We start from the raw sequence: 14321 nt of genomic DNA, 5'->3' as shown, positions 1-14321 counted from the left end.
GTCACGCTGGCCAATAGGAAGCCACAAGGGATGATGTCACGGCTTCCTATTGGCCCGCGGGACATTTAAAGCCACCATTTTGTTAGGCACACTATTCCCCTGACTGCATAGATACCGGCACCGCATACAAGCATCTCTGGAAGCAGGGGGTCCCCTGAGCTGCAATGAACAAAGTTCAGCCCCAGAGCGGTGGGTTTTGGGGTTTCTTGAGCTTGCTAGGATTTTGTGTGTTTATCAGCCCAGGAGACCCCTGCGTCAATCCTGTAATTAAATATTTATATATATATATATATTTTTTTTTTAAATGTAATGCTGCTTTTAATTTAGTTGCAGCCCTTTATGTATTTTCAGCCCAAATAAAAGTAACCCTTTCACTGCTTGAAGTGCCATTAAAAATGGTAGGACAAGGCAATGCTGGTCCTGTTGGCACACAAGGAGGCCTTTTGCTATTGAAACGTTCTCTGCTAGCAGGGCCATAAATGCATTCAAAGCTCAGGCCAGGGTTGCGATGAGCATGTCCGTGTTCTAAACCTCCGGCTGTGCGCGGCAGGTGGATTTTAATGACCTGGCGGAGAGTCTGGTTCAGCTTGAGAGGAGGTGCCGAGAGTCCTGGGACAGCCTGAAAGTGATCGCGAAGCATGAAACCAAACCGGGCCTGAAAAACAAGATGACGGATTTCCTGAAGAACTGCACCGACAAAATCGTCATTCTCAAGATCGTCCACCGGAGAATCCTCAACAGGTGGGGGCCTTGTTTTGTTTTAAACTTCTGCTTCTTATTTCCTTATCGCAGCAAAATGAGAACAACCCCCTTATTCCATCAAAGCCCCATTTTTCAGACGATCACTGCATTAACACACGTTTTCTAATGTCTTTTTTTTTAATTTTAATTGTTTTTTTTTTTATTGGGTTTACAAGCATTAAACATTACAATACAGATATACATCAATAAGGAACACAGAAGAACATACTTTTACACAAGTATTTCTGGTATTGCTCATCATACTTATAATTTCAAAATTCAACACATTAGCACAAATAATAATTTAGAAACGGATAATAGCAATTTCAAAGATTAACATCAAAGCTATCACCACACAGCCTCCTAACATAAAATGTCCCTACAATATACTGCACTATCATATTTCTTCAAGGTGACATTTCCAATGTATTAAAGGGCACAATTGTTGTTATAATATTTTCATGTAATGTTAATAAATATATAAGTAATATATATATATATTTTTTATGGTTGGCTTCATCCCTTTAACAATAACAAGTTGTAGCGTAGAAACAACACTTTAATAACTCGCTGACGTTTAAAAGTCCGCTTTTTTTTTAGGGTCAAGTAAATATTTAAACAAATTAGATCCGAGGTACAACTTAACTCCTTCAGGGGGGGGGGGGGGGGGCTGCAATGCAGTGCTGTAAGGTAACGCTTGCCCGGAGGGGTGACGGTCTAATTGCAGTTTCCAGGTATAATCTCGATAGCATGAAAGAGAATCAATCACTGTCACCCCCTCACTTAACCCTTTTTCACGGATGTCCTTAATGCAGTCTGTGTGTCTGTGTGTGTCTGTCTGTGTGTGTCTGTCTGTGTGTGTCTGTCTGTGTGTGTCTGTCTGTGTGTGTCTGTCTGTGTGTGTGTGTCTGTCTGTGTGTGTCTGTCTGTGTGTGTCTGTCTGTGTGTGTCTGTCTGTGTGTGTCTGTCTGTGTGTGTCTGTCTGTGTGTGTCTGTCTATTGGGCCTAAATGAACAGTGGAAAGTTCCTCTAGGGACTGAGACATCACTCTCTTGTTGTTACACATTTGTCACACATATGGCTGTATTGAATTGCTCTGGCGTGCCATGAGCTTTTTATAGTGCATTCTTTCCCATAGATTACTAGACCTATAGATAACGTTATCGAAGCATTCTAACTGTTTAATAGGAAATCGCGATCCTGTGAAGGAATAGTGGGGGGAAAACTAAAACAAATGAGCAGTATATATAGTGTAGTACTTTCTAGGCACCACCAACATTGATAAAGAACAGATATGCACTTGCACTCCCCGACTGCAGGAGTGGCCAACTCCAGTCCTGCAGGACCACCAACAGGTCAGGTTTTAGGGATATCCCTGCTTCAGCACAGGTGGCTCAGTCAGAATGACCAATGTTGTTGGCAGGTTCCATTCCTTTTTGCTGTTTCTGGGCTACCCGTACTCGGCTGCCAGGGACATGAAGATAACCCGGTTCTGCAAGATCATCAGCGAGTTTGCTCTGGAGTACAGAACCACCAGGGAGCGGGTCGTGCAGCAGAAGCAGAAGCGGGCTGCGTACAGAGAGCGGAACAAGACTCGCGGCAGGATGATCATGGAGGTAATGGGCCCGACCCCCAGCATCATTGGGATCACACCAGGCTTTTTGGGAGGAACTACACATTTATACAGTTAGTGACGTGAGGCCAAGGGGAGAAAAACTTCCCACTGCGTTTTTACAATGGCGGTAAATCCACCTCCCTGTATATACCAGTGATAACTTCCAGTATTGTATACAGAGCGAGATATCTATATATAGTCCTTTTTTTTTGAAGTGAAACTTCTTTAGTGGCACCTATTCTGATAGGGTAAAACGGGAGAGTTGGGGGCGAAATGTGAAACGGAAGTGACGTCACGGCTCCCCCTCCCCCTGCTGTGACATGCGGCGGCGGCTGCGATAGCCGCCGGCGCCGCTCCTAACGGCCGCCGCTTCCCCCACACACCCGCTGTGACATGCCGCCGGCGCCGCTCCTAACGGCCGCCGTTACCCCCATACGTCCGCTGCCATGGGTGTAGCAAGATGGCTGCCGCAGAGCTTCCGGTGCTTTTGACTGAAAGGTGTAGCAAGAAGGCAGGCGCGGGGATTTTAAATCAGTCACGGGTGTGGGCCAAGTGGACTCAGTGAGCAGCTGCTCAGCATCTCTCCTCCCTCCGCTTCCCCTTCCCTGTGTCCCGCTGACTGAATAACGCCCTCAGAAGCGTCCTCATCTCACCCGGGGGCGGCGCTCATCATCATGGGGACGGCTGTGACGTCACGCAAAATAAGGCGGGCTCTGTCACTCCATAGCGAGTGGAACTGCTCCAGTAACGGGAAGGGGGGGGGGAGTTGAGTGCGCAGCACCATCAGAAGGGGCATTGCTGCAGCGCTCCCCTCCGAGCCGGCTCCAGCTAACTATGACGCGCTGCCCCCCTCCCCCCCTGCCTCCATGCCGCGATCTGGTAGAAATGGGGTGGAGGGAGAGAGGAGATTGCTGAAAGGTGCTGGGGACAGGAAAATGTGCTCGGGGCAGGATAAGGGTGCTGCAGAGAAAGGATAAGGGTGCTGGGGGGAGGACAAGTGTGCTGGGGGGGGGGGGGGGGAGACTGCTGAAAGGTGCTGGGGACAGGAAAATGTGCCGGGGGCAGGATAAGGGTGCTGCAGAGAAAGGATAAGTGTGCTGGGAGAGGGTTGCAGGACACAGACAGACATACATTGACTGACACACACACACACACACACACACACTGACTGACACACACACACACACACACACACACACACACTGACTGACACACACACACACACACACACACACACACACACACACACACACACACACACACACACACACACTGACTGACACACACATACACACACACACTGACTGACACACATACACACACACACACACACACACACACACACACACACACTGACTGACACACACATACACACACACACTGACTGACACACATACACACACACACACATACACACACACCCGAGGAATTCACACTTAGTGCAAATAGCTAATACAGGGGATGTGTGCCGAGCACGCGCATTCTAAGTCAAATTTATTTGCGTTTTGTCAATGAAATTGTATTTTGATTTTTAATTAAAACATCACCAACACCAACACAAATACAATTTCTGTGACAAAAGTCAAAGAAGTTTCACTTACTATGCGCGTGCACAGCACACACAGCTTTTTTTTATTTTGCGTATCACAGCTCATAAATAGATCCGAATAAATACGGCTTAGTAAAGCAATAAACGCTTCCTGCAAAGCGGAAAAACTCCCATAGAATTAGTATTCGTTTTTTAAATGGATCCCCTGCTCTTTTGTTATTACAACATGAAATATAAACGTGGTGACTAACACGCCTCATGCTCTCCGCGCGTCAGAGGCGGGTGCTTGTCCTGGCCCTGTGACGGAGAGGTAGTTGCAGTGCAGAGAGTAATAAAGAAGAGATAAGAGGGTTTCATGGGAGAAGTGGCATTTGGGTTTGTGATCAGCGATTGGTTCATATGAATAATTTGAGCAGGAGCACCACCTTCTGGGACGTGTGTGTTTTTTAAATAAATCAGTTCTGTGCTATGAGAAAATACTTGTAGCATTTCATTTTTTTAATGTATTATAATTTAACAAGCATTTTGGTTTCTATAGAAACCATTTACAAAGCCACACCCACTTCCACTTCTGACAGGCTCTGGCTCTTGAGCCCCGCCCTCTCTCTAGCAGTGCACTTATTGTATCTAGTGACTGCCTGGTCACATGATCTTCCCCATGCAGAATTTTGCATTCGGGGTAATGTAGTCCAGCAATGAATTAAATAACCCTGAGCAAAACGATCAATTACAGGAGAACAGATCGATCGGCAGCTTAGCTAATCACCTGTCAGTGTGCAGATTGTATTGATGCACATATTGAATGGGAAAAAAATATATTTAAAAAAAAAAAACACGTCAGCTTCAACTGCAGCTTTAAAAGAAAAGATAACGGTGCATCAGCTTTTTGGTATTTGTATGAAAATCAATTTAAAAGAATGTGGGGGGATAAAAATTACAAATGGTATAAAGCTATTTGGAAGAGTGTTATGGAGAGAGATCTGATTACCTGCCGGCTTTTCTTACAGAAAAGCAAAGTATGACACCTTGTTTTATCTTGCTGCTTTTGTGGTGACCAGTTAACAACAACTTACTCTACTTTGGATAGAAGATGTGACATAAAATAGATGTCTAGGTAATATTAGGGAGATAAACACCTTAAACTCACGTAGAATCATTTTTTCTCCTTTGTATGTGCTGCTACTATTGGTATTTCTCAGGGTCACAGATTTGGTATATGCCCTAGTGCAGGGGGCGGCCAACTCCAGTCCCCAAGGGCCACCAACAGGTCAGGTTTTCAGGATATCATTGCTTCAGCACAGGTGGCTCAATCAGTGGCTCAGCCAAAATGACTGTGCCACTGATTGAGCCACCTGTGCTGAAGCAGTGATATCCTGAAAACCTGACCTGTTGGAGGCCCTTGAGGACTGAAGTTGGCCCCTCTTGCCCTAGCGGCTTGCCTGACCGTTTGGGACGGATGAATCCCTCCTCTTGGCTGATCGTGTGCCTTTGTTCTCTGTTCACAGACGGAAAAGTTTTCCAGCGCCGCTGGTAGTACAGAGAATAGCTTAACGGCCCCGGCCCCATCAAGGCTACAACAATCGTCTGACAAAGGCCATGAAAACATGACCAATATCCTCATCTCTACTGGGGAACCCCAGACTCGGAGGAGCAGAGGAGTGAGAAGTATGAGCTTTTTAAGGTTCAATATGTAGCCCACATAATATTCAATCCTTGCTTCACACACAGGAGCAGAGTGACCTGGAACCCATTGAAGCTGCTGTTCTCGGTTCCGTGTGTGTAATAATGTACTTTTTTATACCCAGCAGGATTGGTGAGACACATGCTCCTGTGCTCATTTAGATGAGTCAATATGGATGTTTGAGTTCTCGATATATTTCACACCGTTGATTCCCCCATAGGTATGGGCCGTTGCAGCCCCCCAGACTTGTCTGGGAATAAAGAGGACGTGGGTGGGTCTCCTGTAGACGCGTCTGACGAGATCATGGACCAACTGGTGAAATCTGTGACCCAAAACCCTAACCCAAGAGTGGCCCCTCCCAAGGAACGCAAGCGGTCCCGAGCAAATAGGAAGTCCTGTGAGTACAACACCTCTCAGACACGATCTTTCCAATAGACACTGGTTCATATGCAGCGATGTCACCTTATTAAGCCAGGAATACACCTCTTCTATATACATGGGTGACCCTTGCTTTGTTGCAGAATGTCGTCACTGCTTTGAGGAACATATATTTTTGTGTGAAGTTGGCGTATGATTGCGGGAAAGTAAAGTTCAGTGCCCTCTGTATTATTTCTGAAGAAACTGAAATATAACAATAATAATAATAATATACACACAATATAGGAAAAAATCTCAAGTGCTAAAGGAAAAAACGAATGGGTACGAATGAATGTCGACAACATAAAAATCTTATTAAAAGGTGATGATTGATGATCTGTAAAAGGCAGTGGTGTTATATGAGACTGACCACTGCCGTTATACTGTCATTGTTAAGAAAGTACAGTGAGTCCTATAGGAAATAAGGCCCATGTTGACTAAACATTGCTATTCCTTGACAGCTTGCAGCACCGTTGTGCATATTATGGCATTTCACTGCTTGTAACTATGAGCCGAAATCCCTACATGCCAGGGAGGCTGGGAAATTAGAAGTGGTCGTTTTAATCGCAAAGCTGACGCTTTTTAGGGACGTTTTGGTACAAATTGGCCAGTAGAATCAGCAAATAAGGAAGCTTATACTGGGACAGGACGACCTTTTTATAAGCAGGCCACTCCGATTTAAAAATAAAAAGGGAGGCCGCGCAGCAGAAAATACCAGATTTCCCTAATGCAAAGTTACTCTCAAATGCTGCCCATCAGGCCCTTGGATCAGGAGCGGCCGGCTCCAGTCCTCAAGGGCCACCAACAGGTCCTATTTTGAGGATATCCTTGCTTCAGCACAGGTGACTCAGTCGTTGACTGAGCCACTGATTGAGCCACCTGTGCTGAAGCAGGGATATCCTTAAAGTCTGACCTGTTGGTGGCCCTTGAGGACTGCAGCCGGCCGCTCCTGCCTTTATATAGCGGCAGATGGTATTTAATGCATTCTCACGCGCTGCCTGGATTTCTTCCCCCCTAAAGTGAGAAGAACCTTGAAGAGCGGCCTGAGCGACGACTTGGTGCAGGCCCTGGGATTGGCCAAATCTTCGGAGGTGGCGGTGTGAATTTTCCAGCCTTTCCGCGAACGCTGCGCCATCGCTCCGCTGCCCACACGAGGTCGAAGGCAGGACGCCGGCCGTGCAAGCGTTGAACCCCCACTTCTGTGCCGGGGAGGGTTAAAGCGGCCAATTGCACGGTAGCACCGGAGGAGTAAGAAGAAGCGGCAGTGGATGTAGAAACTGTTACCGCCTTTGCTGGCGGAAGGGGCTGCAATGTCCCCCCCCCCATCAGCAAGGGGTTACTTCCCCAGGGGTATTTGCTCTGTTGCCTTCCTAGCTAAGATTTCCCAGGTAAGGGCTTCCTCTAACCAGCTTGTTTCACAATGGAGACGAGAAGAGTCTTCACTGCAATATGCCGCACAAGAGGCATTACACAGACGTCAAGGTGCTCCAGCTCTTTGCCCTGGCGGGTCACCTGGTGTATATGTAAAGTAGCAATGTTGTAAATGACGAGGATTACTGACAAAACAGTACTTTTTTTTTTTGTACTTCCTTTTCGTGTTTGTTCGACAATAAGGTGCCCCCCCCCCCCCCCCCGTGGCTTTTCAAGGAATCTGGGGAGTGAGGACCCCTCCTTAGTATATGGGAGGTGGGCGCCACTCGCTGTTTAACTTGCTGTAAATCAGAATCGCTTGAGCTATGGAGAAATGGACTATACATAGAGTGGGGGAATTCAGGCCCGAGAGCTGCATGTGACTTATTACTGGCATTGCTGCTGGACTGGCTTGTGTGCGTCTATTTGGCAGTGAAGGGGTTAATTTAACCTTTCCCATCCTTCCTGAAAATAGACATGCTGTGCTGTATAATGAATCGGAGTATCTCACTCGTCTTCCACTCCACCCAGATATTATTAATGTTGTACAAAGTGTATCTCTCCAACATACCCCCTCCCCCCCCCCCCCACCACCCCAAAAATAAAAATGTTCTTCTAGGTTTACCTGAAGCAGCGGGGTTCCCCTCTCCACGTCTGTTCCTGGGTCCCCGAGATATTGTGTTTGACGCACACAAAAAACACACCGCCCCTTTAAATAAGTTGCGCTGTCTCCTGGTGTGACCGTCGCAGCTGTCTGGTCAGGGAGGCGAAAGAAATTAAATAAAACCGCGAGCAGCGCAGAACGCAGCTTTTGCTTCCGAGAAGAGTTGTGCGTTGCTCCGCCTCTCTGGCAGTACAAGGGTTAAGGTAGCCACAACATAGAGAAATGCGTCGGATCTATTTTAGGGTGGTGCCCACACACCAGCAAGATCATTCACTGGTGTGAGAGTTAAGGGACCGGACTTTAAGGAGTTTGAGTATTTCACATTCTTATTCGAAGAAGCTTTTGACATTTATGGTCATGCTCACTACTGTTTTACAATGCAGAATAGGTCGAGTCTCATATATGACAGTCTGTAGACTAGGGGGGGCTCAACTCCAGTCCTCAAGTGTCCCCCTCCCCCCAACTGGTCAGGTTATCAGGATATCCCTGCTTCAGCACAGGTGGCTCAAGACCCAGTTTTTGACTGAGCCTCTGATTGAGCCACCTGTGCTGAAGCAGGGATATCCTGAAAATCTGACCTGGAGGGGGCGGGGGGCTTGAGGACTGGATTTGAGCACCCCTGCTGTAGACTACAATGAAGATCCGCATGGTTTTTTTTCCCTAACCCTTTACCATCTGTTCCCTTCCCCCCCCCCCCCTTAATTTATCCGTCCTTTTTTTGAGCTAGAAAAACAAAAGTGATAATAGCAACAACCTCTTGTAAATCCCTGTCTAAGGTTACCGCTTGTTTACAAGCCGTTGTGTTGGTAATGAAACCAACAATATATCTGTCCCGACCGGTTCTGCGGCCGTTTCGAGATGACCGCGGGACAATGCTTAGAAATGACTCTGCTCCAGATGTGAAGGTCACATTGAAGAAGGACCGCTCGTTCAAATAGAACACGAGGTTATTTTTACCGTCTTTTGGGATTGACCCATCCTCAAAGACGTAAGGGTATCACAATTGGCATACTGATTAAAGAAAGGTTGTCGGCAAGCGCCAACTTTACAGGCACAGCGCTGTTTTTCATGCAGACTGCAAAGAGTCTTACGAGGGGGAAAAAAATTGCCTTAATCTTCTAAGATAATGTTTTTGGGGGTCTACCAAGAGGGGCTTAGCAGCCATATTACATTACGTTTTGGGTATTTATTTATTTTTAGGAATAAAATTCAGTTGCTAAAAAGTATGCAGGGAAGAAAATTAGAGGCGCAAACAAACCCCATATTGTGTACATTATGGGGGACCCAATCTTGATGTTATAAAAGAGGCGTTCCCCCATTGCACATTGTCATGTGCAACAGTTGTGCATATTTAAAAAGCATTCAGACGTCCCTTTGGTTTCTATGTTCACACCAATGCTGTTTATTTTTATTTAAGTCCCCTGGCAGCAAAACAAATCTCCATTCGTTGACCATTATAGCGTCCTAATGAGGGACCCGGCGAGGCCAGCAGCCACTACGGCCGAGGTTTGCTACTCCAGTCCTCAAGATCCCCCAACTGGTCTGGTGTTAACGATATCCCATCTTATGCACAGGTGGCTCAGTCGAAGAGCTACCTGTGCTGAAGCCAGGGATCCACTGATTGGGCCACCTGTGCTGAAGCAGGGATATCCTGAAAACCTGACTACTTTGGGGGGTCTTGAGGACTGGAGTTGAGAACCCCTGCTTTATGATGTATGGGCCCTTGTTCGCTTCCGCCTCTCCTAGTGATTACTTAACGCGGAAGTGCCAGCGGTCCTGTGGCACTCTAACAGTTAAATAAAAGGAATACCATTGAAAACAATTGTAGTTTCCCGTTCAATCCACTGCAATTCTTTTACATTGGGGTTTTCCCCTCCAACTTTCCACCCAGGAGACTTGAAGCAGGGGTACTGAGTGACACAAGTAAACACTAAAGCATTGCCATTAGTTGGCCATATGAAATGCTTAGCTTCACTTGTTCAGGCATCTTTTTGTCACACCTAGAAGGAAGTGCGACAGTTGTTTGTGCCACTCCCCCGCCCTGTGACCCGTGCATTTCGCGTTTGAAAGTGATACTTGCTGCTTGTGTGGAGACCGCAGATCCTAAGAACCAACTATTTGCAGTCAGATTCCTTTCCTCATACTTGACCCGTCTTTGGCAAAACATTTTAACCACTGCGTTGCCAGAAGGCCCAACCCCGTTTCCGGCTCCCCTGGCAGGACACGTTGCAATATAGAGTAATCCTGCATATTAAGACACGCTTGATGTAAAATATTAAGCGTCTAATGCTTCTACGTAGAAAGAAAACATGCAACGCTTTGGAGAATTTGAAGTTTGGAATGATACTCAGCATTGTTATATACGGCAGATATTTTACCCCAGCCAGTACAAAAGATCGCAGGCCCCTCTGAGAGAGGGGTCATTCTCGCCCTACTTTTTTCCCGCAAGCAAAAACGTAAAAAGATGCTCTAAAATTAAACCAGCATACCACTGACTGCACACAAAAAAGACACGTATTTTGTCTTCCTTATGTACAGTTTTCAAAATGAATGTTTTATCCTAGACAGGTCACATCTTATTTTTAACCTCTGATGATCAATCACACTATATGATTACATATATTAGAAGCCATGTCTTGCTCTGTAATAGTCATTTTGGGCTGGTGCTGCTCCTTCCTGGCACCAGACCCACTAATTGTTCTGGTCGTGCTCTGATGAATCAGAACGTTGAGAGCCGCTGTCACCGACTCTGTGACCACATCAGTGGTCGAGCGGCCGGTCACAGATTGTACAGCTGGAGGTCAAAGAAGACGTTACATTATTTAACCACTTCACCTATCATGATGACGTCTATGCCACGTGATGCTATGAGTTTACAATGCACTACACCAAGGGTGGGCAACTGCAGTCCTCAAGGGCCACCAACAGCTAAGGTTTTAAGGGTATCCCTGCTTCAGCACAGGTGGCCCAGCCGAAGATCACGTGTGAGCACATTCACATGTCTTAGACAGGTCTGCAACCCTGCCCTTCACCATTATCACCTAACATACAGTGCTTCCACTGCAGCAAGGGATTCTGGGAAATGACATTCAAATGAGCAAACAGTGTCACCTTTTGTCTGAAATCCATTTTTACATGGAACCCTTATAAGCTAATGCTCGCTGTTAATCACAGCTTTTAAGCACAGCATGGGATTATTTGCAAAGCCAGAGAAACCATTCGGACATGTTTCAACCTTAATGGGTATCATCAGTGTGAGGTTGGTTGTACTCCACGGTGAAGGTTTCTTGTTACCTTTCTCACCCACCATAAATTAAAATTTGATGAGTATATATATATACATACATATACATATACACACACACACTGTACATCCATCCAAAGAAAAGAAAAACAACGACATGGACTACTGCTCTTATCTGTTAGCCTCTGTGATAATAGTAGGGTTATTATAGTATAGTAGCAAAGTTATTGGCTCCTGTGGTATAAATAAACTCTAAAGCGACTGATGGAGATGTTTTTTTCCACTCGGTAAAAACAAGCGCTCATTGCACCCGCATCAAATCCTCCATAGGTCAAAAGCCGGGCATGGTCTGGATGCACGGCACCTCCACATAAAAAAAAACCTACACGTTGTTGGGTAGAGATTCTGTTATTGACCAAGTGGTATTTGAGAGATGTAAGTAATCCGGAATAATGGGCCACAGGTGCACGTGTACCACGTGCCGGTACCGATTATCGAGCCCGTTCCAGCGTTCTCTCCCATTGGGATATCCTGCGCATGTGCCTCCGTGTTTCTCAAAGCTGCCATCCATCAATGTCAAGTGAATCCCCTTTTACGTAGTACGGCTGCACTGCTAATAAGTTAGGACGGGTTGTGAAATGATAAAACAAAGTTTGTACACCGAGACCTCCGAAGTACTTACTTCAGATGATAAGGCTCTCCAGAGAATACATCCGTCCTATACTTATTAACTTCAGATCGTTATCCCTTTAATGACCCAACATGAGTGGTTATTATAGAAGTAGATGAAGCTTTTCCAGGTCTCTCCTTTAGGTGACTGTCTGGTGTTCCACCCATAAAAGGTAGAACCTATAGAATAACGCCGCCTTCTTCAACACCAATTGGACAATGAAGACTCTGAATATCCTTATACTCATTTATATTTAATAATAAACACATTGTTGCTTTCCTGGATTGAACAATATACATCTGACTTATGCCAGTGATTGACTACTTGCGAATGATCTTGGAATCCATCACTGAGTTAGGGGGACAGACATGCCCCTGCGAGTGACCTTGGAATCCATCACTGAGTTAGGGGGACAGACATGCCCCTGCGAGTGACCTTGGAATCCATCATTGAGTTAGGGGGACAGACATGCCCCGTGCATCCATCCTTTGTGCAGAATATTTGAGTGGGGAGAAAATCAATCCCCAAATCCTAAGAATTGTGTAGTGTTCAGAACAAGTGAAGAGGTTGTGTTTGCGTTCCGTTTTGTGGTAATACCTTTATTTGCACTAGTTGTGGGAGACAGAAGAACTGCTGTGTTCCCTTCTTATTATGTGATTCTTATCCAAACTAGCGTGAGGCACCTTCAATAAAACCCCATACTTGGTTTTTAACACTTATTAAAGCACCAGTCCCATCTAATCACAAATACATTTATATATAGTGAACAAAAAGTATACAGTTTTCTAACGCTCCCCATATATTTATTTTTTGGTAAAAAAAAAAAGATGTTTTTAGAAGTCTAAGAAAATGATTTATTGTCTGGATGCATTAAATATGGCCACTGTGGCTTTTTTTTTGTTTTATTTTTTATTCGGCATCTAGCACTGCAAAACATAGCGTCTTGCATTTTCTCCAGCAATGTGTAAATTGACTTTCAGGTTTCATGAAAACGGCTTACAATGTGTAAAAAATATATATATATTCACAATGTGTCAGTGGTTGGGGCTGGTGCTTTAGCATGCTTTTTTTTTAACAATCTGGGAACTATATTTCTATATAGTAGATATTAGATAATTCCAAAGGTCTTTTTCAGATCGTGGATAATAGGAAATTAATGTGTAGCAACAAAGTGACTCGCCGGCATCGATACACAGAGGATGGAATTCTGTTAGTGTTCGGATATGACATTTGTATAGGTTTGTGTACAGAAATAAAGTGGGGTCCTTTTGGAATGTATTTGTACCTATGTCAAGAACAGTATTATGAAATAAACCTGTACCACTTACCTGTAAATTCACTTTATGGTGTGTAGGTTATGTATTTTCTTGTATAGCAGCAAATACTTGTTCAATAAAGAATTCAAATGTAGATTTTTTTTTTATGCATTGAAGTCCTTTTGGGGGGGGGGGTGGAAAGGGGGGGAAAGATCACAATTATTAGGGAACATCCTGAATTCTGATTCCCAAACGAAGAATCAAACTCTGTTTAGCAACATAGAAAACTAAGCCCAATTTAATTGCACCGATACATTAATTAAGGTTTGTAACAAATACTGATCAACAGGTATTGTTAGACAGAGGCCTTAAGTGACTGGCAAAGGCCCCCATACAACTCTCAAATATTTTGACAAAAATGTCAGGAATTATTTCACCTCATTAGCCAATTGCAAGAAGAGAGCGGCAGCAATTCTATTTCATAGCAGGTGCCCCTTTGTAGGGGAAATTTTCAAGAGAGATAAGGAAGGGAGATTCTTAATTCTAGTGGGTTCTATTCAGGGTCAAAAGTTAACACTGGCAAACGTCTACGCGCCCTGTGAAAATGACCCAGAGTTTTTTTTACGACTTTCTTTGGTGTCCTGAACAAAATATCTATTGGATATGTGATCCTGGCGGGGGACCTAAATAAGGTGCTGGACCCGGGCCTAGATAGATCAGAGCAATCACGTTGAGTAAGAAAGGAGGGGGTAGCAACTTTGGTTAAGGGTTTAAAGGACACCCAGTTAGTGGATATATGGAGGGAGCTACACCCGGGTTACACCCTTTTCTCCCACCCTCACACAAGCTACAGTAGAATAGATTACTTCTTTGTGTCTAGTAGATTGGTTCCTAGGATCTCCTCGGCGAGGATCCATGATATTTCATGGTCAGATCACGCACCAATAGTTACGGTGCTCTCAAATTAACCTAGTCCGGCAGGGAGCAAATTGGAAATTGAAGGAGTCCCTTCTGAAGATTCCGGAGGTGTTGGAATCAATGAGCTCGGAGATCGGCCAGTATTTTTTATTTATT

The 14321-nt window shown here is 45.1% G+C and overlaps 1 protein-coding gene across 3 annotated transcripts in view; it reads left to right on the top strand.

The window, feature by feature from the left end:
- FHOD1 (formin homology 2 domain containing 1) overlaps positions 1-13401 on the top strand; it is a 124563-nt gene extending 111162 nt beyond the window's left edge. For all 3 annotated transcript variants that reach the window (XM_075576636.1, XM_075576634.1, XM_075576635.1), the window contains 5 exons: positions 551-741; positions 2165-2357; positions 5411-5570; positions 5807-5983; positions 7024-13401. In XM_075576636.1, coding sequence (XP_075432751.1) covers positions 551-741; positions 2165-2357; positions 5411-5570; positions 5807-5983; positions 7024-7106 — 804 coding nt within the window. In that variant the 3' untranslated portion in view covers positions 7107-13401. The remainder of the gene's footprint in view (positions 1-550; positions 742-2164; positions 2358-5410; positions 5571-5806; positions 5984-7023) is intronic.
- The last annotated feature ends 920 nt before the right edge of the window (positions 13402-14321 follow it).

Source organism: Ascaphus truei, chromosome 19 (assembly GCF_040206685.1).
Source record: "Ascaphus truei isolate aAscTru1 chromosome 19, aAscTru1.hap1, whole genome shotgun sequence".
In the NCBI taxonomy this organism is placed as follows: Eukaryota; Metazoa; Chordata; class Amphibia; order Anura; family Ascaphidae; genus Ascaphus; species Ascaphus truei.
This window is presented reverse-complemented; position numbering and strand designations above follow the sequence as displayed.